This window comes from Cydia fagiglandana, chromosome 16 (genome assembly GCF_963556715.1).
Source record: "Cydia fagiglandana chromosome 16, ilCydFagi1.1, whole genome shotgun sequence".
Classification (NCBI taxonomy): domain Eukaryota; kingdom Metazoa; phylum Arthropoda; class Insecta; order Lepidoptera; family Tortricidae; genus Cydia; species Cydia fagiglandana.
The window spans coordinates 11,866,178-11,892,611 of record NC_085947.1 but is presented as its reverse complement, the minus strand read 5'-3'; the positions used below and the strand labels follow the sequence as shown (position 1 = coordinate 11,892,611).

General features: G+C 36.4%; 2 protein-coding genes across 4 annotated transcripts in view; both read right to left on the bottom strand.

Moving 5' to 3' along the window:
- The window catches only part of LOC134671997 (uncharacterized), a 68,317-nt gene extending 53,750 nt beyond the window's left edge, over positions 1 to 14,567 (bottom strand). The window contains exon 1 of one of the 2 annotated variants that reach the window (XM_063529894.1): positions 14,297 to 14,567. The gene's annotated coding sequence lies outside the window, so the exon portion shown is untranslated. The remainder of the gene's footprint in view (positions 1 to 14,296) is intronic. The other variant, XM_063529895.1, reaches the window with a different exon arrangement.
- Positions 8,549 to 26,176, bottom strand: LOC134672009 (DNA-directed RNA polymerases I, II, and III subunit RPABC1). Of its 2 annotated transcripts, XM_063529909.1 has the most exons (7): positions 26,045 to 26,176; positions 25,770 to 25,858; positions 24,746 to 24,924; positions 22,451 to 22,613; positions 16,938 to 17,016; positions 16,456 to 16,524; positions 8,549 to 8,559 (listed from the first exon to the last, which is right to left on the bottom strand). In XM_063529909.1, the coding sequence occupies exons 1-6, from the start codon at positions 26,099 to 26,101 to the stop codon at positions 16,459 to 16,461; spliced, it is 633 nt and encodes a 210-aa protein (XP_063385979.1). In that variant the 5' UTR covers positions 26,102 to 26,176; the 3' UTR covers positions 8,549 to 8,559; positions 16,456 to 16,458. The 2 variants fall into 2 exon arrangements, with proteins under 2 accessions (XP_063385979.1, XP_063385978.1); XM_063529908.1 differs by lacking the exon at positions 8,549 to 8,559 and having other exon boundaries at positions 16,426 to 16,524.
- Between the last annotated feature and the right edge of the window lie 258 nt (positions 26,177 to 26,434).

The following is a 26,434-nucleotide window of genomic DNA, read 5'->3' as shown; positions in this document are numbered from 1 at the left end:
GCATTTGATGAAAGTATACATAACATAGATAATTAATGCGAGGCAGATAGATACATCTCCTACATCTATATCATTTCGTGATAGCATGCAAAAGTAAATGTCTATTAACTTTTCATTCCTAGGTTTTTAAAAGAAAAGTCTATAGGCAAGCTCGACCTGCGGCTTTGCTAGTGTCTCATGCTCCATCTAACACGTAAATAATCTACACATACAACAGTGTAATAACTGGTAACATCCGACAGCACCAATTAGACCGGGGATTCGTTATGAAACCCAGTGAAAGTGATGATTTACTGTTTTACCCGACAAATGATGCCCAAATTGCACTAGAACACAAAACGACTTTTTAATAACTTCATCTTCATTTCACATCAAAAACCCATGAGTTTGTAATTGAATTCGTGTTGAGTTATTACGATGACGCAATGAAGACCTGCCTTCTAATATACCTAGTTTTAAAGAAAGTGTCGTGTCTTATCAAATGACCTATCATTTTTCCTCTTTTATTCTCTAGGCAAGATCGAAGCTAGGAGAGGAAGAGGAAAACCACGAGCAAGCTATACACAACAACTAAAAGCAAAAGTAAATGTCGTGTCTTACAGGGACCTAAAGAACCTGGCCGAGGACCGCGGAAACTGGCGCATACTCCATCAACAAGAGCCATGCTCTTTAATTATGATGATGATTTTTTATTTATTTATTTATTTATTAACATAAAAATATACATCTTATACAATTACAGTGTCCCACAAAACAGTTTACACGGTTTGACTGTGGGATCGTGCAGTCTCTACTCTCTTATATTAGAAAAAAAAAGTTAACATCTATCATTAGTAATATAATGTCATCAATTGCTATACGCGATTTACGAGGTAACTACGCAGCTTTTTACCAAATATTATGATATGATATGATGATATTATGATGATAAATGAAGACCTAGTTTGATGTTGAATGATTTTAATAGAACACGAGACGAATGACATGATAAGGTAAGTGATGTATCAAACTGGTGCAGTTATATAACGATTTGGATGACCGCTTACGGCACTAGATTGCTATAAAAACAGGTAACATACTTAACTGACCATTAATGTACCTTGTTTTCTTACAAATTAGGGTTACGTGAACATTCGTTCGTCCGTAGGTAAGTTAACGCGAGACTACCTGAAGAAGCTTCTGTACTTCTTTGCTTTGCAATAAGTTTACTCTCGCGTCAGTTACATCATAAAATTCATAAAGGACGATATGATGCCACGAACTATACTTGACGCTACAAATAATTAGTAAGACTCCGAAGGCTGAAGAATTTCTCATTAGATACACGCTACATATTTCAATCTGATCGGGATCCACCTAAGGTAACATTAGTTGCAATACTTGCAATCGTTAATGACAATATAAAAGTAAAACATATACCTATTTATATATGACATACGAGAAGTAACTAAGTTTGAAAAGTAATACCTATTGTTTTGAAACAAGATGACAGAAAACATCGCTATTGCCGATAGAAACATCTAGAACACTTCCTTACTGTCGGTCGATTTGATCCGATACCTACGACACTTTAAGATCATCTCCCCTATAAGTAACAAATCGGCACGTCTCCACAACCCTGTAATGTCGTAAATTGTATGCATTTGAACAAATTCCTTTGTGATCCGAATCTAGATGTCTTTATTGTGAAAATCACCGGATCTGTGACCGGCAAACCGTAGACCCTATTATTGACATAAAATTGCGGTTAGGGCCGCCGCAGGTAAAGAATAAGTGATGGTTCGGTCAGAAGATGGGAAAGGGCTTAGAACGTCGAGCTATGGATTGCCTTTGCAGGTAAATTATGGATACCTACATATTCAGAGATGTCTGGTGATACACTTAATAAGTTCATGTTGATGATGCTTAATTCTTTCTTTTTACTAATATAGGGGCTTGAGCAGTTCAGGTTATAGTTAAAGATTAAACCTAAAAGAAAATACTGTTGTTACTTAAAATTAAACACATATTGATTAAACTAATTAATTATAGCATCATAATCATAACAGTTAAATTTAAACGACACACAGGCATAATTTTATCCACTACTTATATACGAGTAAGTACCTAATGTTACACCCTAACATAAGCAAACTTATCCACATCGTTAATGAAATCTAATTACTTATGTTTGAAACGAATTCAAATAATTCCTTGAATCCTTGTTATAAAAAGCCGTTATAATTTGTTGACACCCTGTGTGGCGGGACGCGGGCTGTACTACGATAAAGAAAGAAAGTAAATCATAGGCCATCTTTCATCCTGAGCCGCTCTCCTATTCAGGAAACACTGTCTCGACTGTAAAGTCAAAGGTATCCCTCACAGTATAAGCTGACCTCAGGATTCGTGACAAATAGGAGCACATACCTAGGTAATCAACAAAGAAGCTTTTTCGACAGGAACAAGATGATAGCCCACGCAGTGCAAGTGTTATTTATACGCCATAATTGCATAGAAGTCAGACGTTTAAAATAATACTTGCATTGCGTGGGCTATCAAAATCGCTGCAGACTGACGAAAAGTTGCCGTGGACATAAGTAAAAATATATGTAAGTCTTCCTTGTGAAAAAAAACTGTCTGTAACCGAAGAGCAAGCTTACACTGGTCTATCTGCATTAAAGTGATCTGTAATAGTGAACAGCCCAGCGGTGTCCGATGCTCAATCACGTCCCTGTCATTAGACGGACGCTCTGATAAGCATCCGGAACGCGCTGCATTATGGTGTTTATGGTTATTTGCCGAATGTCGCGGTTTTGGCGCCGCCACTGTCGCGGCTAGTAAAAGTTAGAGAAATAGAAATGTGTCCATGCATATCAAAATTGAAGTTCACGTGGACTAGGGCATTTGACTGATTAGTCAAATTAGATTATTTTTAGCGAACGATTAGCCACTATGGAATTTATTAAATACGAATCACATAATAGTCAACATCCCTATTATAATAGAACGGATTGAATATCAAATCAGTGCACCATATATCAAGTGAGAACTTTTTATTGCTACTTATTTACCTATACCTACTTATGTACCTACTAGAATTTTTATCTGTCAATATATTTATAAATATGTATTTTTTACAATGTAAACTAGGGGCCCGATTCGGATTTTGAAATAGATATGTATTAGATATCTTTTAAACATCACCAAGATATGATAACGATATGTTTAAGATCTAACCTGTCAAATTTGACATTTGCGCGATTCTTGAGATACTCTTGAACGATTTCCACAGGATATGACTTAGAGATCCAATTCACATCCAATAGATATAACTCTATCTAACGTAAAAGTGACATTGGTTGCCCAAATTGCGCTGCAAAAGAGAACTAGTTGATATCTAAACTATAACGTATTTAAAATGGATATAGTACGGGTCGTCTCTTGTGAATATCTTGAAGTTCTAATACGCCAATATGTAGTTACCTACTCGTACCTACCGGACGGCGGTGCTTTACTTCTGCAAGAAGGTTCCCCAACCTTGTACTCCGGATACAATAAAGTTCCCCGTTCAATCTTAACATCAGTATCCTAACATAAATGGTAGGTATTTTCTAAGAGTTAATGGCCTTTGATATGAATTATATATAGGAGTTTGAGTAGTTATGATGATTTTAACTTCGATTCACTTAAAATCGACCGTTATGTTACCGCCTGCCATATTGAGGGTTTTTAAATAGGACTTTACCATCTCCAATTCAATTACAGACGATGACATAAAAGTTTATGATATTAATCGAACACAAAGCAACCTAGAAACCCGTAAATATTGACACAAAAACTGATTAATAATCAAATGAACCTTACACTTTTACGCGCACTAACTGTATTAATAATTTTATTAGAATCAATCAATTGTAGTCGGTCACTCGACGTATTTAAAACCGTTGACCTGTGGTTGTTATTTAATGCTGTACCTAATCATTGTAATTACGATTTTTACTGCTAGACGGATAATGAATGAAATGAATGTTTGGAGATAAGCACAGTCACGTAGTTTTAAGGTTACGTGAATAGTCTAATAACTCTAATAGTAGGTTCAATTAGCAAAACTATTAACTTATCACACCTGCATACATTTTTGTATGCAAATATGCTTAGCTAAGAACTTTACTGACTATAAGTACCTATACTTTGTGCAAATAGGGAAGAGGTGCAAAGCGTTTGTATGACACGAAATTACAATTTTATAACTGAATAAACAAAATAGAGCTATTCTTAAATTTTCAAATTACTTACCACATTTTCGAAATAACTTTCATAAGAATATTATAGCGTTGGAGCTACTTTACTTGCTTTAATATGAGTTTGTTAATGTTTCAAATTTATTCGTCACAAATGCAGCTATAAAACCTACTTACTATAAACCAAAGTCTAATAAAATGTTTGAAATTTACGAGTAATGATATGCGATATAAGCCCATAATCCGATCATCAAATACGTTTACTGAAGACGCTCAAACATAATCAAGGGAAGACTAATAGTTCGAACTCCTAATGCAAATATATCGCGTTTCGATTATGCAACGATTATTACGAGTAGTTTGCATCTTAGTTTTGTAAACAAGTGACATAAGATTATAATGATCGCCACGCCCATAAAACATATAAGTAGGTAAATCAGTTTTAACGGAGCAAGTAATTTGTTCAAAAATCTCCTAACTTGCGCTCATAACGCCTTGATAATAGAAATTTATCCGATATAAGTAGGTATACATATCTGATGTTGACTGTACGTTTTCTTACAACAAGCATGTATGTATTATGTATGTAGTCTAAATATTTGAATAGATATATAGGTAAAATACACCCAGTATAGAGTTCAGTTGAGAAAGTCGCATAACTGCATACTGGCAGATGCTTTTCTTACCATGTTTATGTAAGTAAATGCAGGTACAGATGTAGTGCATTAGTACATTATTGTCGAGGCTCGGAAGTAGCTACTTGCAGGCTGAGGATTCGTTTTAAACGGACGACCTTGGGAGTCCGTTTAATTGAATCCGAAGCCAGCAAGTAGCCTTCCAGCCGAGTCATATATAGTGCTTTTCTCAAAAATGGTGCAAGAAACATAAATATCATAGAAATATTTTACAAAAGCAACGTTCTTACGTATATATTTTCACAGAGAAAAGCCCTTGCCGCCTTTTTATTTTTTTAATAAAAAAATAGAAGTGTATTTTTCTGCCGAAAATACGCCAACCTATTTGAGACAGCTAAATAGTCGCGGTATTAATCATCTGTTTGGCTGTTTAATGGGCCTGTGCCTTCATTTGATATGGCCATTTGAACTTTTAAAAAGTTTGGAACTCGACAAATAATGGAATTTGTATGCAACATTGCAGTCCCAAAATCGAGACTGCAATGTTTTTAACTTTTTAATTTTTGACTGACCATAAACTCCGCGCTTCGCGACCTATTTTTTAGTCGGCAAAGTCGACTTTGCCGTCCATTTTTGAGAAAAATTATTTTCCATCGTGTTTTCAAGGAAACGTATCCACCTATGTACGCACGTATGTGCTAAGGTTGACTGACGTAGCATGACAAATACGAACGTTTCCGAGAAAATACGATGGAAAACAATTATGCACTACCGTAAACCGGGGTTACTTTGATTTGCGGGTCGACTTTGATAGCAACTTCTCTCCGCTGCTAAAAGTCCTTGTTTTAACGTGTTGAACAAAAATTTCGCAGTATTTTTTTCTTTATTGGCAACACTGATAGTTATTTCACCGCGCAGTAAGCGGATGCGAGTGTTATGTTATTATTTCGTCTAGAAAAAAAAAATTAATGGCGGGTACGCTTTTCTTCCTGATTTTATTGGTTGAAAAACTTTGACTGTATTTGTGTCAATAATTAATACATGTAATTTTATAGTGTCTTACGTTAATCAGTGTTAATTCGCGAGTTTATAAAAAAATACCTGAATTCGACAACCTCCACATGCGCCCGTAGCCGGGGAATCCCTGGGTCGGGGTGTCTTTGATCATTTATACGTGGTGAAATTGATCAAAAGATTAAAGAATTATTTTGGCAGCTTACGATTTTTTTATGTATTTTTTCAATAGTAATGTAATAAATAGGCATCGTTTGAGTCAGTGGAAGAGTTAGAGGTTGTAGAATTATAAATTTGTATCTAGGAGTTGATCTCTGGAACTGCTTATCTGATTATAAATATTCTTTTACCTGTTTCTTCCATACCGTTGTCGTATGGAATTAAGTTTCTGGGTGGAATTTGGCTATATTTTATCCTGCGGCTTTGCTTTAGGTGTTTTATTATACGTGCGTAAGGCCACCAGCCCACCAGGGCATTAATTCTACAATAAATAAATATGCATTGTTTTTTTATAGAAATATTGCCATAGATTACAAAAAAATATATCGGGTAACAAGACTACAAAAATACCAAGAAGAACAACTTAATGATGCATTCGCAAACATTGGCACAAAATCTATTCGTGCCGCATCGAAAGCACACAATATTTTTTATAGAACTTTATACAATAAGTAGGTATAAAGGTAACAAAACCTATCAAAAACCCGGGTGCACAGACCAAATTTACTGAAACGGAAAACCTTGCAATTCAAAAATCTGTTGCTAAGTGCGATGATAAGTTAAATTCCTACGTTATTTATAGTAAATAAGCGCTTAATTTTTTTCGTATGATATCAAAGTAACCCCACACCTTAAAAATATAAATAACTTAAAAAGTACTTAACCGATTTTTATTTTTTTATTTTTTACGTGCTTTTTAGCGGGTCTACTTTAGATTGTCAGCAAAAAACTAAGTGGTTTCAAAGTAACCCCATTCTCAATATAACTTTGATCGCGTGGTTTTTATTTTTTTCTGAAAAAATTATAAGTCCTAATATTTTTTTTATTTGGCAGGCGGAAAGAAGAGAAAAAACCGATTATTATATTTTTATTTCATATTTTTAAGTATATTAGGATCGTCAAAAAATGATGCCAAACTCTAAAATTGATCAAAGTATCCCCGGTTTACGGTACATATCTGTAGATGGGTACCTAACCTATGTAGTTATTTACTGTATCTGTACACATAGTCATGTAATCAACTGAAAAAGCAATCACATCCGTTTTTGCTTACTCAATACATAACTCAACAAGTTCTACTGAACGATTTAAAATTCTGACATCGTACAGGAATTAATTGCTTTCATAGATGCTAATAGAACTGCATAACAAATCAAAAGAACGCAACAAATCCGCATGAGTTTCACATGTACTTACAGCCTTTTTCAACATATGCGGGTAAAGGAAGAAGGTAATAAGTGCATATATTTTTCATGCTATTGCATTTTGTATGCTATTCAAACGTTTGGTTTTTATTCATTCGCATGGCAAGGTAGGCTCGAGCACCGTGACGGATGCTTGCTCTACGCTTCACGACTCAACTATGTGTCAACTTCACTGTGGAATTGCTAGCATTTTCACCTTATCTGTGATCAAGCTAATCATGGATATAAGGCTGGTGTATACTGGTGGAGTGAACGGTAAAAAACACTTTTTAAAAACATAAAAATATAAGTATGGTCGAATCTGTAAAGAGCTTCGCAATTCTCATTGGCATATGACACTTAGCAGACGGTTCTGGAGCCCGTTTCTCAAAAGCTTGTAATACAAGTGGAAGTCGATCCCTTTCTAACGCTACGTCTTACGTAGGCGAACAACGCGCGAACGCGGCGCGGCGCGGCGCGGCGAAAGCGGCCGCCGCCGCGCCGCGCCGCGCCGCGCCGCCTGACATTCGCGTGCAAATCGCGCCGCACCGCGTTCGCAACGAGATCGCTTACGTAGGACACTTCTATGGGCATCAAAGGATTGATTTCGCCGCGCCGCGCCGCGCCGCGTTCGCGCGTTGTTCGCCCACGTAAGACGTAGCGTAACAAAAGCTGTCAAAAAGTGACATCCGCTTGTATTACTGTTACAAGCTTTTGAGAAACGGGCCTCTGTTCGGTGCAAGATAGGCCGGTTTTATCATGCTACCATTTTTTGTGAATATATTATCATAAGTACTAAACACTTGACTGCTTCCCTATTTCCCTACCATGGGTACCTATACCTAGATGACTAATTAAATTACACTGATAGCTAGTATCTTATACGCTTACTATGCTAAATCGCTATTTCTGAAACAATAGTTTTAATAGGTACGTTTTATAGGTCACACATTACATATCAACTATTACTAGAATTCAAAATTAAATAAATAAATAAATGTTAAATTTCTGAAATATTACTTTGCCATATATTGCTGTCACTCTACTGGGTGACACTTGAAAAGTCACCCTACAAGTTTTTTGCCAATTTTAGTAGAATATACTGGTTTTGTGAGCACTATGCCACTTCTTTTACCGTTCTATCTATTTTAGTACCTACCTTGGCTACAGCTTTCTGATTACATATTGTAAAATCTAATGCCAATTTACTAATCCAAGGTATTAAAAAGCCTGTTAGCTTTTAAATGACGAACGATGAAGATTAGATAAGATCTAAAATTAAATTTTCACACGGTATTAGAATTAATTTATTAAAGACCTGTGTTAAATTGATTGTTCCATTCCCATGCAGACATGCGTGGTAACAGTATACCTACGTTTTTGAATACTTATAGGTAACAATATTGGAATTTAACGTTGTCAATGTTCCTATTAATGTTTTTCGACAACGGCCATTTTTAATAACTAATGGAGACATTAATGTTGGGTATCAAATTACCCTGTTCAATTTTGTCCTAAACAACAGCTTAGAAACTTTGGCTCATTTCTTTAACGAACGACTTTAGTGGCATTTTGTAAAAGTAGATCGAGATGTTGCCGATAAACTGTATTTTGTATTTGGAACAGCCATTTTAAGAACACTTTTTGACCTTCCAAAAAATAGTAGTATACGCATTTTAATTATATGCTACTTTGCTGCACTATTAGCGTTCCTAGGTACCTAATCGACTGCATAAAATATTAAAATTAGATTTAGACAATAAACTCGATGTATTATTTTTCGCTTTTTATACTACCCTATGTATCTATATTCTATATATCTAAAAATTAGATGTAAGTAGACATGTTATGCTTAATTGTACAATTAAATTATATGTAGACTTGTCTTGCATATTGTACAATAAATTGTATACGTAGGTAATTGGGATATTTTTTGCGGTGTTTGCGTAAACGCCCACATCGTCTTTTACACACACTATGTGATCTATTCTGCTGTAGAAAAAAGTAAATTAAGGCTAGAATTTACATCTTAGAACTGTTTAATTTATTGTTATTATAATCATTTGTGCCATTCGTGTTTACCAATATTCTAGCATCCTTATCTGATATTAAGGCTAATTTCAGTTGTTTGTTACTACTTAGGCACCGGTTTGATATCGCAGTTTTATAGCATTTTAAATGCAAAACCGATATCACCGAGGGCGTAACCACGATTCATAAATCAACGAATCCCGTTACCAAATAATTCTAATCAATGATGAGATATCACCTCTGCGCCGCGTCCAAAACACGTAAGTATTTCCGAATTTGAATTTCTTATAAATCGAAACTTTTTAATAATTAATTACTATTTCGTTGCGATGCTCCAACCGGTCTGATTTAAATATTTATAGCAATATTAAACAGTATCACGAACTTTAACTTTCTAACTCGAATTCCGTGACCGATCGCGGATGACCTGACAAACTTGTCAGACCCTTATAAATTAGTTTCACATATGAGTTATAATTACATACACTCCTATAATTAGAACTACAGTAGGTACCATTCATTGAATAAAAGTCCAGTCAATTACGTTTAAATTAATTTTATTACGATTTTTGAAGTAGGTCCTGTGCTGATTTATGTAACTTTTTACCTACTTGCTGCATAAACTTTCAAAAGTCAGTCACACTCACACTAGACTCAAACCAGATATTTTTATGATTCAATGTTATTACCTATATGATATGGTGTACCTATTAACATTTTAATTTTATAGTACACAATTAGCAAATATTGATATTAATAACGGGCCACTTACAACTTCTTTTTTCATTAGCTGTCGAAGTAATTGCTCTCTGATTTCACATGAGGATAGGACATCTAGCCTACATGTCACAACGTATTTGTCAATGTTGCTTTCTATGTCAGAAAACAGCCAAGGAAAGTGCAAAATTTATGGGGCGTTCATAACAGGTAAATTACTACTTTTAGCTTTTAGATCGTGAGGATAGGAACCGAAATAAACATTGTTCTTATGTGTGTGTGTTGTGCTAAGTATTATTAGCAAGACGCCAAGACCGACCAGAATGGCGACCGATCATCATCATCATCAGGCTATATTAGTCCACTGCTGGACATAGCCCTCCCCTAAAGAGCGCCAAAGCGCCCTGTCTTCAACTTGCCGCATCCGGCATCTGCCTGCAGTCTTTCGCAGATTGTCATCCCACCTGGTCGGAGGGCGTCCTACACTACGTTTGCCGAGTCGCGGTCTCCGCTCAATAACACCAGAAGAAGAACTCGGACACTCAGAAGAATCCAAAGAAGATCCCAAATGCCCCATCTAACGCATTTGGGATCTTAATCTAAGCCTTTGAAAAAATGGTAACGGAATGGAAACAAGAATCTTGTGACGCTTTTTTTCTCCTATTAGGATCGAAGGAGCTTGTGGTTCTGAGTAGAAATAACATAAAGGTACTAAATCTTAAGTAGGTAGTAAAGTACCTAAGTAAACTGTAGGTACCTTTTTTTTGAATTTATTTATCATAAAGTTTACAACAATTTTGTAACAAATTATATTACTCGCCAAACTGCGATTGCAGTTTGTTGGCGAGATCGCGCTAATTTTTACGTTTTAAACCTTTTTAAACATATACAATATTACCTATGCTTTGCACTATGCACTAAATACTAAACTTAACTTAAATATATACATACTATCCGAAAAGCGAACATGCATGGCGATTATGATGACAAATCAAAAAAGATAAAAGTAAGGACCTACCTACCTCCTAGCCTCATAGCTCATAGCAATTCTATCATTTTATTTCCTCATAAGTTCAAAACGAAATCTATTTTTTTTTACATATAATTTAATTTGTTCTTGAACAAGTATTATGACAGGACTTTTACCTATTACATAAGGCTTGAGTTTAAATATAACCCGAAAAAAAGTTGATTATAAAAAAAAATATAAAAACATACCTAAATATTTACGATTTCATAACCTCTTACCATTATTACGAACCGTTTATAAATGCACGCTCAATAACCCGATAAAATTTGATCTTATTCTCCACAAGATCATAATAACCTGACACTTGACCGGTTTTTACATAATTACCCGATCACATTCGAGTTAATGATCCCGTTGCGACACATCTTAGCTACAGGCTGAATTTTAAGCAGGAATGAAATGTAAATGTTTTCAGCTAATATTACGAATTAACTACGGAAGTACGGATTCAGAAATATGTTCGATATACTTAATTGAAAAAATTAATAGCAATTCGTTAAAATGTATTATGTGTAGCTATTATGTTTGTGGCTGAGCTTTAAGAGCGAGATCATTAACAAAGGTAAGTATTTGAGAATCCGAGCTAGTTTTCAGGTTACATTTCAATTAAGATATGTGGGTCAAAATCATATTTAACTAAACGTACATCATAAAATAAACGAACTTAAGAACCCAATTTTCGTTACGACTGTAACTAGTTATCCTTTCTAGCCATGTTAAAACCTTTTTTCTACTTACTTATATATTTTAATTTGTATGATAAAAGTGTCTGAAAAATTTACCTATCCAAATCGTTAACTTTTGTAATGTCCACTGAAAAAACGCCGGTTTTCCCGAATTGACCCATGTTTTAATATACTCACAAAATCACTTAGTTATGCTCTAAACTAAACATTGTTTCTCCGATAAAATAAGTTTAGTGTCCAGTTTTAAAAAACCATCCTGTATATAACAGATTTCAAACAACAAGAATTCCAAGTAAACTCCAAGCACCAACGTATTGAAATTGAATATTATCATGCAGTAGCATCCGCTTTGTTTTTAGAGAATCTCATGGTGAAAGTGTGTTGTGGTCGTTGGCTAGTGTTTCAGATGATAGGTATCCAGCCATTTGCAAGGGAGTTGATTGGCTGTGAATATTGTGTATGCTAAGTGAGGTCGTACGTTGACATGAGAACGCTTAGAGTTAGACCAAGAAAAGTCTGCAGCGCTTTTGATATCCCACGCAGTGCAAGTGTTATTTTAAATATCAAACTTCTATGAAATGAAACGTCATAAATAACACTTGCACTGCGTGGGCTATCAAAAGTGCTGCAGACTTTTCTTGGTCTAACTCTAGCTACTATTATTTTAGTCTAATAAAAGGAGCAGTTGCGGCCTAGAATATTTTCCTGATTGAATTACTTACTAGTCTTCTATTAGTCATTACATAAAGCAATTAAAGACAAAAATATTTTTGAGATGGCAAATATTTTCGGAATAATTCAGCATTAACTCACACGGTATCTGTGCAGAGAAACCATAAAGTGCAATTTGCATTGACGATCGCTTAGCTCAGGTAGTATATAGCAACGTAAGATGAAGTAGGTAGGTAGGTACCCACATATGATTTTATTTCATCGTATTTTTTCGCTCTAAAATTTAACAATTTCGGGTCCTAACCCTAACGTATTTGAACGAATTGAACACCTAATTAAATCATCATCATCATGTTCAGCTTTTGCAAATTATTTATTTCAAACTTGCTCTTACAAGAACTGTTTGATTGGAGTATACATACCTATAAGTGTTCGTTGTCTTTCGTGTGATATTGACAACACGCATCTCAGATTTCCTTACATTGTAGCCCTACATTAAGAGCCACCTTACACCGTGATTACGCATTTCTCTTGTATTTGTGTAAAGCGACCATTATCATGCCTACACTAGGTAGGTACTTGCAATATCTTGCCAAACGAAGCAAGCATAAAATATAGGTCATATTAACATATGAATTAATGCGGACTACCTAGATTTTTTGAGGAAGGCTCTCCGATTAAAATATTTTCCCGTCTTCATTCTGATAGAATCTGTGATATTTTCTGCTTATAAAGACGTCAATCTTACCCAGTTTTGCGCTTAAGTATAAACCTAGATATAATTAAAATCGAATGACGACTCCGGGGACCAGTGATGTTATTTACTTACGTCGTAGGTATAATAAAATAATCGTACACACGGTACCTATACAAGTCGGTTGGTGCATAAAATGATGTCCATGCAGCATACCCATCAATGTCCATCGCCTAAGAACACAACAGTGGTTAGTAAACATTATATTTATAACCGGTATTTCCAATTTGACCCCTACTAGAACTATATGTGGCGTTCGAATAAAAAGACCCAAGCAGCATGACTTTTATACTATACATATGACCTACTCGCTTTGAACAGCGAAAACTACCATAAAATTGAATATTTAACGATAGTTAAAACGTACTACTGAACTTAAATAGTTAGTACCTACGGTTGCTTCTAATGGGTTGAGCATTCATTTTAAAACGGAGCCCTAAAAAAGCATAGGCGTTCATAGATTAAAAGATATGTAATTACTTTACGCGGTGTTGGAGATAAACGAAAGTTTGTAAATAAACCTGTAAGTTAACTGTTTTGATTGTGGTCGAGTTGAGTAAAGTACCTAGTACCTACCTAATATTTGTTTTTTTTTTAAACTAAATGTTATAGGAACATTACTGTATAGTAGGTACATTAGTACGAACCATATAGGTATCCCGTATCCCACGTATGAGCTCTTCAATTTTATGGACGTCGCATAAAAACGTGATAGCTATACTATACCTACTATTATGTTTATATTATTAAACTAGCCTCCCTCCGCGCGACTTCGTTCAATTTATACACTTTCGATCCCATTATCATTCACATTGTCACCACTTTAAGGGTTGTATTTTCAAAAATTATACATTGAATTGAATCTTCGATGGTTTAGGCTTTGCTTTGTCTGTTTAATGCCATTGTTCCCATATTCTTCCTTTAAGTTTAATTATAAGTTGGTATCAAATGGACGGTGGTAGGTAATTTTAAAGAACGCATTTATTTTTTCAGTAAGTTCACTTAGACTTAAGACCAACTTTAGATACAGTACAGCTGAATAATAGAGGCTTGCTTGGTTGTAAACAGCAATAAATTTGAAAGGATTATTAAAGGACATTAAACTCAAACCTAAAAGAAATAATGTTTAGGTACTTACCAGGTTTAAAACCTCCTATTTAATTTGAACCATTTGGTCCAAGTTGGTGGTTTGGGGGGCAGAACTGGGACACAAAACACAATTCAGTCAAGCGATTACGCAAATAAACTTTAAAAAGAACAACAACTAAATTAAAAAGTGGAAAACTTTTTAAAACTTTCAATGTTCTAAAATTTACCCGCGCTTTTAACTTTTTCTAAAGAGTTAATATTCAGCCAGTGTCAAACAAGTTTGTTTTCGTTGCCGGTTATTGTTATTGCGATTGTTGTTTTCGCGACGTGCACCGAGCGAGATGCGCGCAAGACGTGTGAAATAGCGCGTCGCGTGCGTACGCACGGGTTTGCATGCTCAATGCTCATGCTTGAGAGTTTAATCTAAGATTTTTTGTAGTTAATGAACAGTGAGACTGAAACATACTTCTGCGGAGAGAAAAAACGTCAGTGTGGAATGTTTCATTCATGGTCACATTGAGATCGACGTGTTTGCCATTTGTTACGAAAATTAAATATTACGCACCTAGAGTACCGGTAGAGTATGTACCTTAATCTATTATAGTCCCTAGAGCTATACATGTGAACTTTTCGGCTTGAGGCACCTATTGGATGAAGCAAAACGCCAAAAGTATCTACCTACCAACCACCCTACTTTTCCGAGTTGTAGATGTAGGTGTCAAGACCGCTAAGCTTAAAAAGTGGGCTGGGCTGGTCATGTCTGCCACATGCACCCTGAAAGGTGGGCCAAAGCCAAAATTGTTACGGAGTGGGACCCACGGAACACCATAGATGGTGCTGGCCGGAGTGCAGGCAGACCGAAAAGGAGATGGCGGGACGACTTGGACGCATTTTATCCGGATTGGCGGGAAACTGTATTCAAATTTAATCCTTGTCACTTTGACATAAAGTGCCCATGTCGAATACTATTGCAGCGTCGAGCACTAGTACTTCTATCTTAAATACCTAGTTTTGACGCGTAGTATGATCCGCCAGCGCAAACTGCTCATTATTGTTTGAAAAGTTAAAGGTATGCTAGGTTAGTCATCAGGATATCCTAATGAGCTAATATTAAGTAGTTACGGGACGCGGTAATCGTAGCACGATACCTACTCGTAAGTATTTAAATGGGCGTGGTAGGTGCAACTAAATTTCACTCAGTTTTCTTACGATACGACCTTGTTTAAAGGAATGAACACTTCATACCGTGTAGTTTATTTAACTCTGAAACTAAAAATATCCAATAGAAAAAAGATATTAACCTGTAAGTAACCACCATCTACGCTTCTTTGTTTAATTATGCGAAATCAAATTTATCATAAATCAAACTGTTAATAATAAATGTAGTTTTGTAGGTACACCTTAAATAAATAAAATATAATTAAATTAAAATCCCAAAAAAATAACGAAGGGCGTACATAGCTATATTATGATTAATAAAAAACAATCAATTGTGTAAAATACTTTCTATAATGTAAATATCCATGGGGGAAAGTGGTCATCCACAATCCTCTTAAGCACCTGCTGTACTAGTCTTGTCAGAATTGCTCACAGTTACGATAGCATTGCGTGCGCAAGTTACATATTGTTACGCGTAGCGCAAGGCATTCTTAAAAGTTACCCATTTTCGGCTCATGGGCGCTTTAAACGATTATTATGATACGGTTGTAGTAATAACGGTCCGAACTACACAGGTTACAAAGGTCAAAACTTCACCTTAGAGCGGCTTCTTGTTCAAATTTTAAAGCAACTCGCCGTCCATTTGTTTGTTTAGCGTTTGAACGTTATTGCCTCTCCAAACGTTACCGATTGTCGCATGCGATTTGCGATACATTGCGGCATTTAATCGATCAATTAAATTCGTTATTCCTATAGCCAGAGGGCCTACTGCGAACCACGTTCGACGTGTTGCCTCCCTGTCACAATTACGTACGAATTTACAAGTGCGACAGCGAGGCAACACGTCGACCGAGGTAGAAGCAGGCCCTCAGCAATTATCTCAAATCGCATGCCATTTGTTGCAAGGTCTTGGAAGCAGTTTACTCTATCTATTCTAAATGAAAGAGACCGAAGTGCCTATCGTTTCCCGATTCGGCTAAGGATGTACATAACTGTAAACTAATGAAACACTGGAGTTTTTAGAAACTTATTTAATTACTTTTTTATATCTAACAAACTAATCTATAGGAAATGTATCTTCCCGCTGTTTCTGAAGATCGGATGATTTTCACTACCTGAAAAAAAGAGGTTACACAAATAAATAAACAGTCCAATTTCAGAAAAAACAACTTGCCGCTACGACTAATAGCGCCATCTATGGATAATCATTGACACCTTCCCTAATAAAGTTTACCGTTCACTGATTACAAAAGTGAGCGCGGCGCCACTGTCTACGCAAAAGTTACCATTCTAGAACACGAAAAAAAACAGTTTTCTTTTGCCAGCTCGATATTTTAATGGATTATCTTCAACTATGAAATTGCTAGGAGGGTTAAGTTTTGCGTATGGTGAGAGAGCCCACGACGCTAATATTTGTTGTATCTCATCTTTTCAAATAAGATTTATATTAGCTCCCTTGCGCTTATGACGCTTTTGTATAAGACGTGGTGTTTTTTATATGTATTATATTCATAAGTGTCTGACATACCTGTCCTCTCTTCAACCCGAAGTACCGTGCGACGGGGTCGCCAGCCTGTATTCTCATTAACATGTTCTCTTTCAATTTACTGGGAGAGTGGGTTAAGGAAATTAGTACCCTGAACCTGAAATAATCTTCGAAGTTTGACATAAAATAGTAGAAATTAAATAAAATGTAACTAAAACAATTCCATACTAAATTGTTGCCATGTTTAAGCATATTACGTCAAATATGTGACAGTTACGTAGAGAGTGGCGCCCTCATTTAATTTCTCCTATTTTATGTCGCACTGTAGTAGGTAGAGCCGGGGCAAGAAAAGTCTGCAGCGGATTTGATAGCCCACGCAGTGTGAGATTTATATATAGGTCAAGCAAATCTTGTCAGTAGCAAACGGCGGCAAATTTGAAAAATCGCGGGTTAGCAACACTGTGTTCGAATAATTCGCAAATCGCGTGTCATCTGTGTTTTATCTGTGGAATGTGGATCGCGAATGACAGCCGTCATCTTTGTTTACATTCTGAATCGATTCTATTTCAAGAGATATTTCTGCTGTCACCATTAAATACCAATATATTAAACTAGATGAAAACCCGGCTTCGCTCGGGTAAAATAAATAATAGTAATAGGTAATACTCATTATGAATTAAGTAATTATTTACTTTTAGACTTCAAACCTTCATCAAGGCGGTTACAAACCTATCTCATCTCAGAAAACTTTAAATCCGTAACATTAACTCGAAAAATTTGCTATTCCGATATATCTAAAAACAAATATGTAATTTAAAAAATCTCATCTGCTTTTCTGGTAGCAGTTCGGTTCTGTAAGGGTCGCAGTTCTAACCTAACCTAACCCACTTCTGGTTGCAGTTTGGTTCTATAAGGATCACAGTTCTAACCTGACCCACTTTTCTGGTCGCAGATCGGTTCTGTGAAGGCCGCATTTATAACCTAGCCCACTTTCCAATCTCAAAAGAGGGAACCCTTTTGTACCTACCCTTCATGGCACTAAAGTGAAAGTATGGAAATTATGACTACTATTTCATTCTTTAATATTAATGCCTATCCGTTTATATTAAATTCGTTAAAAAACTGGATAAGTGTGAGTCGGACTCACCCATCAAGAACGGAACACTTTTAAGTATTTGTTGTTATAGCGGCAACAGAAATACATCATGTGTGAAAATTTCAACTGTCTAGCTATCACGGTTCATGAGATACAGCCTGGTGACAGACGGACAGTGGAGTAAACTGAAATAAAGGTTCCGTCACACCGGCGCGTTTTCAGAGCCGGGCCTGAGCGTTTTATATGAAAAAGCGGCGCGCCCCGCTCACGCGCCGCACGCGAAACGCGCCTGTGTGACGGAGCCTGAAATATCAAACCGGTCAAGTGCGATTTGGACTCGCGCACGAAGGGTTCCATACTTTTTAGTATTTGTTGTTATAGCGGCAACAGAAATACATCATCTGTGAAAATTTCAACTGCCTATCACGGTTCATGAGATACAGCCTGGTGACAGACAGACAGACAGACAGACAGACGGACAATGAAGTAAAACTGAAACAAATGTCATATACCTACTAAGAAAAACCGGCCAAGTGCGAGTCGGAATCGCTAATAGGTTCCCGTTTTTAGTTACCCTTCAGGTACGGTACCCTAGTATGGTACGGTACCCTAGACAGGTACGGTACCCTAGTATGAGTGTAATAGATTTGTAACCGGTCAGCAATGTGAGTCCCTCGGAGAAGCAGAGGTCTAGTCTAAACTCCCACTTACCATCGGCATTAACAGCCTTATATGCTTGTTTGCCACCAATATGTCATATTAAAACATATTAATAAAAATTTACTCGGTCAACAATGTGAGTCCCTTGGAGAAGCAGAGGTCTAGTCTAAACTCCCACTTACCATCGGCATTAACAGCCTTGTATGCTTGTTTGCCACCAACATGGCATATTAAAACATTTTAATAAAAATTTACTCGATCAGCAATGTGAGTCCCTTGGAGAAGCAGAGGTCTAGTCTAAACTCCCACTTACCATCGGCATTAACAGCCTTGTATGCTTGTTTGCCACCAACATGTCATATTAAAACATATTAATAAAAATTTACTCGGTCAGCAATGTGAGTCCCTTGGAGAAGCAGAGGTCTAGTCTAAACTCCCACTTACCATCGGCATTAACAGTCTTGTATCTTGTTTGCCACCAACATGTCATATTAAAACATATTAATAAAAAATTACTCATTTCATTGGCCCCGCTTAAATATTTCTTTAATTTGTTTTTAGTATTTGTTGTTATAGCAGCAATAGAAATACATCATTTGTGAAAATGTAAACTGTCTAGTTAATCTAGTTATCACGGTTCATGAGATCTTGAGATACAGCCTGGTGACAGACAGACGGACAGCAGTCTTAGTATTTAATAGGGTCCCGTTTTTACCCTTTGGGTATGGAACCCTAAAAAGTGACCAAGCCTCCAGTGCCCCAGGCTGGAATCAAAGCAGCGTCCTCTGCTATTGCAGCAGGTGCCTGTGCCATTCTGCCACCGGGCCATCCACGGTGGCATAGGTCGGATTTTTCCAAGTATACTTATGCACTACTTACTGAAGGCTTATTAAATATTTTCTGAAAATAATTTGTTTTGTTCTAATAATATATTGGAGTCCTAGTAATAGGGGTCCCGTTTTTACCCTTTGGCTACAGAACCCTAAAAATCAACCTTGTTTTGGTACTACGCTTAACTATGAATGAAATTTTAGCAGGAATTAATGTTTTTTTTGTTGTCACCTGTCAAATTAGAATAGAATAGGATAGATTCTAGCCTTTATTGCCCAAAAAATTAAATAAATTCACATTTCATTTATATCAATTAGTTTTTCAATATTTTTTCCTTAGTAACTTTATTAAATAATTTTTATGTCATTGCTTTTTAATAATTATTTCAGTCTGCCTTCTTGGCATAGGCCTCCCCCAGCTCTCTATCCCTTGCCGTCCCTATCCATTCGGCTCCGCATGCTTCTTTATGTCATCCGACCACCTCATTATTGGTTTCCTTCTCTCCTTTCTCCATCTCTAGGATACCATTCCGCTACCTCTCTATCCTACTTATCTTTACCTTCCCTTGCCATATGTCCAGCCCAACCTTTTGCAGTCAAAAGTGTGAACTGGTCAAAAGAACTTTTAACCGACAAAAACAGGCAAAACTGCTTTTGACTGAGCATGTTGGTCAAAAGTAGTTTTACCTGAATATCATACCTATTTCTGGCAGCAGTTTCGTTTTTAGGGCGTAGCAAAAAAAAATAACCCTAACCTACCAAACTCTGGGAACAGTTTCATTTTTTGAGCGTAGCAAAAAAAAATAACCCTAACCTACCTATCTCTGAGAGTACTTTTGACTGATAGTAACAGTCACAATTACTATTAACCAATGATTTTCAGGTAAAACTACTTTTGACCAACACGCTCAGTCAAAAGCAGTTTTGCCTGTTTTTGTCGGTTAAAAGTTCTTTTAACCAGATCACACTTTTGACTGCGACATATATACTATCTATATATCTTATTATATTTAATCTTATATTCAACTTACATTGACTCCGGAGATAACTTATTAGCTTTATGCAGTTAGTTCACTTTCCAATTCACCGATACACCTAAAATTTGATTCATAGTCTAAAGCACAGTTATTAAATATGTCCACAATACACTGTAGCCTTTTCACTGTTTCACACTGTTTACAGTCAGCTGGCACTTAAACTCAAAGTTTCTTTGAACAACGTCATTTTCATCTCGCTCACTTATTAGTTTATCACAGCTGCTTCAAGGTTGCTTTCACTTGCATTTCCAGGTAGCTAGTAGTGCATTGACATGTAAGAATATTTGCGAACCATTCTGATATATTAAAATACAACTGAGAGACCGATGTTTATACTAAACACAATACTCCCATGGAACGCTTTGAAGTTCAAATCTCGTTACGTTACGATGGCGTTTGCACTTTGCACTATGTTCGGTGACTATTTTTTATTGTTAACACACACAATACACTATTTAACAGGTTTTTATCACGTATTTTCGAATAAATTAGTAATTCAAAACACCCCAAAGCCGAATGGTGTTGACGTCTAGGCAGTGTTGCAATCATCTTAAAAGCCGTAACAGACTATCGCACGTTCTGGCTTAAAAAAAATTTATGTAATAAATATACCGGTATACATATCCACATGAAACGAAACTTAATGCAAATAATAACCATTATACATACCGGAGTCATCAAATAAACAGTAATATTCGTCTTGCTTTTTATTTAAAAAAAAAACGACCAACCTAACTTGTAAGCATGTTTGCAGTTTCTAAACGCAACAAACGCTGTCAAATGACAATCAACAAATTGAACATTTGCATTCTTTGTCGAAATTTTTTCACTTTTAAATGCAAAATACTCGACAATACGAATTTTGCGGATACATGTTCTCGATTCAAAAGTGATATTTTTTCAAGCTCTTTCGATTGAGCATAATTTCATTTAGGTCTACCGTCAGAGCGGCTCGCGATTATTTATAAAGATAAAATTGTGCTTAATCAAAGATAAGGTGCCTACAATGCCTACAGTTCCAACTGATAAATCTAATAAAATATTAAAATCCAAAAGGACATCTATCTGCTGAAGCAATGATTTTATTCATTACATTCTTGTTTAACGGCATATTCCACTTCTAATTTTATTTTGAGATCTTCAAATTCACCACACACCGCTTTTAAATTGTCCGTCCATACCATTTAATAACAATTTCAAACATTTTCAATAGATAATCCACGAGTGACAATTTGAATTGACGTACGTAACAGGGCGCGCTCAGCGGAAAAAAAAGTTTTGGTTCGATGTACATTGTACATTGCTGCTTTTCTTAGCGCAATACTACTCTTTGAGTGTTGCCCTACTTTAGTTTGCTTTACATTGCTACTGACAAGATTTGCTTGACGCACTATACGTCATAATTTCATAGAAGTTTGACGTTTAAAATAACACGTGCACTGCGTGTGCTATCAAATCCGCTGCAGACTTTTCTTGGTCTGACTCTATACAAAAGATTTTAATATCTAGTGCAAAATATTAGCGCTACAAATTTGACGGCTGACGAGGTAGATAATAAATAAATATATTATAGGTGGCCATGGGAACTTTATCCCAATAAACGCTAACTAATTTTGTTTGGGTATATTAGAATTGTCTCGATGGGTCTAATACAATAATAATTGGCTGTGAAAAGAAAAATACATTCAGCGTAAAAGCTTATACCAAAAATTATAGGACATAATAGATGGCGCACTGCAGAGGCCAGTGAGCACCATAGACGTTTGTTGTCAAAACACAATATTTTGCACTACTGTGTATTGTAGTTTGTAGTATTTGAATGGCTATGGTGTTTCATTAAGTTTCTTTAGCAAACCTAGACACCAGCCTTACACTAGACAACAAATTTTTGACTTTGATATTTTAAAATTTATTTTAGTTAGTAAAGGATACTATCTCGCCAACAACTCTTGCTTCTCATCCGGTGTCAGCACGATATGCTCGGGGACCAGCTCATGTTCAGTAATATTAATGAGCAGCTCCGACTCAAGGAACTGCTCGAGAATGTACTTGGGAGCCATGTCCACTAGCGACTGCTTGGCTGACGGGGTCATTCCTGGAAAATGATAACAATTAGTATAATAATCTCTAATGCCAAATTCAATCTTAGTATGTGGCTTGAAAGAGATTGCTTTTAAGTTATAAAAGGCTGCCAGTTGTCTACTTCTGTTTTCAAAATTATTGTGTTTGGTTCTCCGTATTGTTTTCTCTCACAAAGTGGTCATTGGTAATGCAAGTAAAAGTTAATTTCCCCAGAAAATTTTACAATCTAGGTGACTAGTGTTCTTTCAGTATGAAAGTGGGAAATTAACACAAAGCTAGGGGAAATGAACTGTGTAAAGCCTGACCAGTAATATATGATCTTTGTCAAGAGGGCGCTGTTATTCTCTTGTATTGGGTGACAGTTCAGTATAGTATGAAAATATTACACTCGGCGTCAAAAAAATCGCACCTCGCCAAAACTTCGTTTCAATCAAATATAGCTCTTATCTAATGCATTGTACCCTGTCAATATTGGTATCATTTGAAAGCGCAATTAATGAACTTTATAAAGATAAATCATCATTGTCCGTAAAAACAACCATCGCCGAACATAGGGCTTTTGTTTAGAAAAGGGCCGAGATCCAATTTTAATCGGTCCGTTGTTGTGCAATCCTGGATGGGTATAAAATGGAGGGTAAAGATTAGTTATGGTTTATTCGCTCTCCAGAGGTCACTGAGGTTACTAATGAACCGTTACAGCAAGAAAAAACCCTTGGACATGGATACCATTCCAGAAGGAGCAGCTCAAGAGGTGGCACTGCTGCAAACAAGACTATGGCAGTAAGAAGTTGCTGAAGGATTTAACATAAGCGGTTTCCGAGTGCGTTGAGTCTTGCTGGGGTTCCAGGTGACTAGTGGCTACATCAGGAGGCCTGGACCTGGAAGACAACACTGCTGTTCCGCTAGAGACAATCGGTACATTGTATCGAACTCTTTGCAGAACCGTTTCTCCGAGTCTGTTGAGCTGCAGCAGCAGCTTCAAGCAGCTCAAAAAACAGCAGTAAGCATCTCTACGATCGGAAGAAAGCCAGAAGAGAAGAGAATGTTGCCCCGTAGAGCTGCTACAGGCCCCCAATTAAAGCAATAGCATCGAATAGCCAGGAGGCAATTTTGCCGACTGCATGAAGATTGGACGTTTGAACAATAGAGGAATGTCCTCTTTTCCGACGAGACGAGGGTGTGCCTTTACACCAACGACAGGTGCAGGGAGGTGTGTAGGAGGCAGGTAGAGCAATTTACGCAGGCCTGCACTGAAGAAACCGTCTGCTTAGGGGACGGATCTCGCATGTTCTGGGGCGGCATTTCGATCGACGAGTAAACTGATCTCCTGTGCATTTCCCGCACTGAAGGTGGTCACAGGCAGGGATCCCTGACTGCTCGGCGTTACATAACGGAGTTCTTGGAGGAGCATGTGCACCCATATGATGGTTTTGTTGGACCCAACTTCCAGTTTATGCATGACAACGCCCGCTATCACACTGCATTATTTGGGTGAGGCTAACTGTGGGAGGTTGGGATCACGATAATGGAGTGGCCAGCAAGGAACCCTGACCTGAACCCAATCGAACATTACTAGGATCAGCTAAATCAGCGGGTTCGGTCGCCTGATCCTGCTCTTGCCACTCTTGACAGGCTTCAAAACGCCATTATTGAGGCGTGGAACAACTTTCCTCAAAAACGCATCGAGGCACTCATGACAGTCATGACTAATCACAAGGAAGCTACTCGGAGGGCAAGAGGAGGCAGCACTAGGTTTTTAGTTTAGTTTCAAGTTTGTTTTTTCCGTATCTGTTGATTTTGTAGTGTTTTTGTTCTTTACAATTTTAACCTGAATACACGTCGATTCGTTTTTCCTGAAAATTTTCTTTTTGTATGGGGTAGATCGTCCATTTTACGACATTTTCCAATAGAGGGTTTCATAACTTTTCAAATAAGGCCCCATAGTCTTATCTTGCCTTATATATAATATAATATAAGGTTTAAAACCGCTTGAAAGAAAAAAGTTAAGATGTGCGATTTTTTTGACGCTGAGTGTAGTTCCAGTCAAATTCCGCAACATGGCGCGTGATCATATATTCCTGGTCAGGCTTTATAACATTGCGGCTGGGTATAATATAATTCATATTAACACAGTATGAATGTTACCTGCTTGTACCACTACAATGGCTCTGTGAATATTCTCTTCCTGCATCCTAGTACAGTAAGTCTTGATGGTCTTGATGCCAATCTTGGGTTCGTCGGGGAAAAACACGAACATCTGGTCAGTGGGATCGTCATTATGGGCCACCAGCACAATCAGATCACTCCGTGCTGGCCGCTTTTCACTTGAAATATACAAAGTAAATTATAAGTCATGTTCTGTATTGAGTTGAGTTTTGTAGTCAATAACTGCAGGCCGCTTTTCGCATAGACTTTATATTGATATTCCTAGAACACCCAAAAGTATACTTATAAAAGTAAAAAGGTAAAGGTAGGTATTACTTATAGTCCAACAATAGTACTATGTAACTGTCACATTTTTGAGGTAAAATGCTTTAACATGGCAACAATTTCGTATAGAAATTTTTTACTCTCATTATGTTTAATTTCTACTATTTTATGTTGCACTATATTTGTGACCTACTTCATAGTTTTTCAATTACAACAAGTATCACTGGCATATACTGTCAACATGTCAAACACTGACAACTGTATGACATGTCCCTGGCAATCAGATTCAGATTTGTTTTGCTAGGTAATATTTTGCATAAATCGCAAGTAAACTGTTTAAACAATGCAGCCTACTGTGTTACAAATATTAGATGAGAAAGTTAAAAATGCATTAATAAACCAAACTTTGTCAGACAACACAAGATTACACTTGGGTAAGTAACGTTTATGTTATGAGATTGAGTAGTTGTTTACCTTTAACTAACATTTTAGTGTTTTCTCAGTAATACTTGTACTTAGTACAATTAAACGGATATATTCATAAATATATACATTTTTTTTTTACCGATGAGGTAAAGTTTTAAGTGGTTGGTTACACTATACTAGTATACAGAATGAGTTATGTACTGTTCTGTATAAAAATAAAAAAATACGTATCAAATCATAAGTGAAACAAATTATTATTTTTAAATTAAGTCCAGAAGTAACACTATTGAATTATCATAAAGGGAGGACATACCTGGGTTTATCACCAAACTGCTCTTTAAACTGATCGAGAGTTTGATCTAATTCATCCTGTGTAACCAAGTATCCACGGTCGTGGCACAACTGAAAAGTATCACATTCCACTAAACCCCATGTAAATAACAATACCAAATTAAAAGAATAAAAAGAAGTGTGGCGATTTAAACAAACTATCAAAGGCAGTAAGCACATCGATTGACTATTGTCAGGAAAAGTACAAACATATAATTATTTACTTTAGAAAACATTAGACATAACCTATAAACTTACTTGCATTACAGTTTTTCTTATACGCCATAATTTGTAGGTTTCCGCATCATCATCCATTATTAATAAAATAAAATATGCTTCTGTACTTATATACGTACGTACTGTATAATAATAAACGTTAAAGCCAGTCAGTACCCCTCCAACCAAAATTTAAAACGACTAAAACCGACTCCGAAAAGCAACGCAACCGCAACCAGCCAAGCAAAATGTCAAAACAAAGTACTGTTTGAGACATCAGTAAAAACGCGTAGATTAAATATAAAGTTATTAATTTATTATTGGTTTGTTGGTATACATTTTAACGGATAAACAAGTTAGGCAATATAAAAAAAATGAAATAAAAAAAATGAATATGAATTTGCTTGCACAATCTGTACTCTGTGGTGAAAT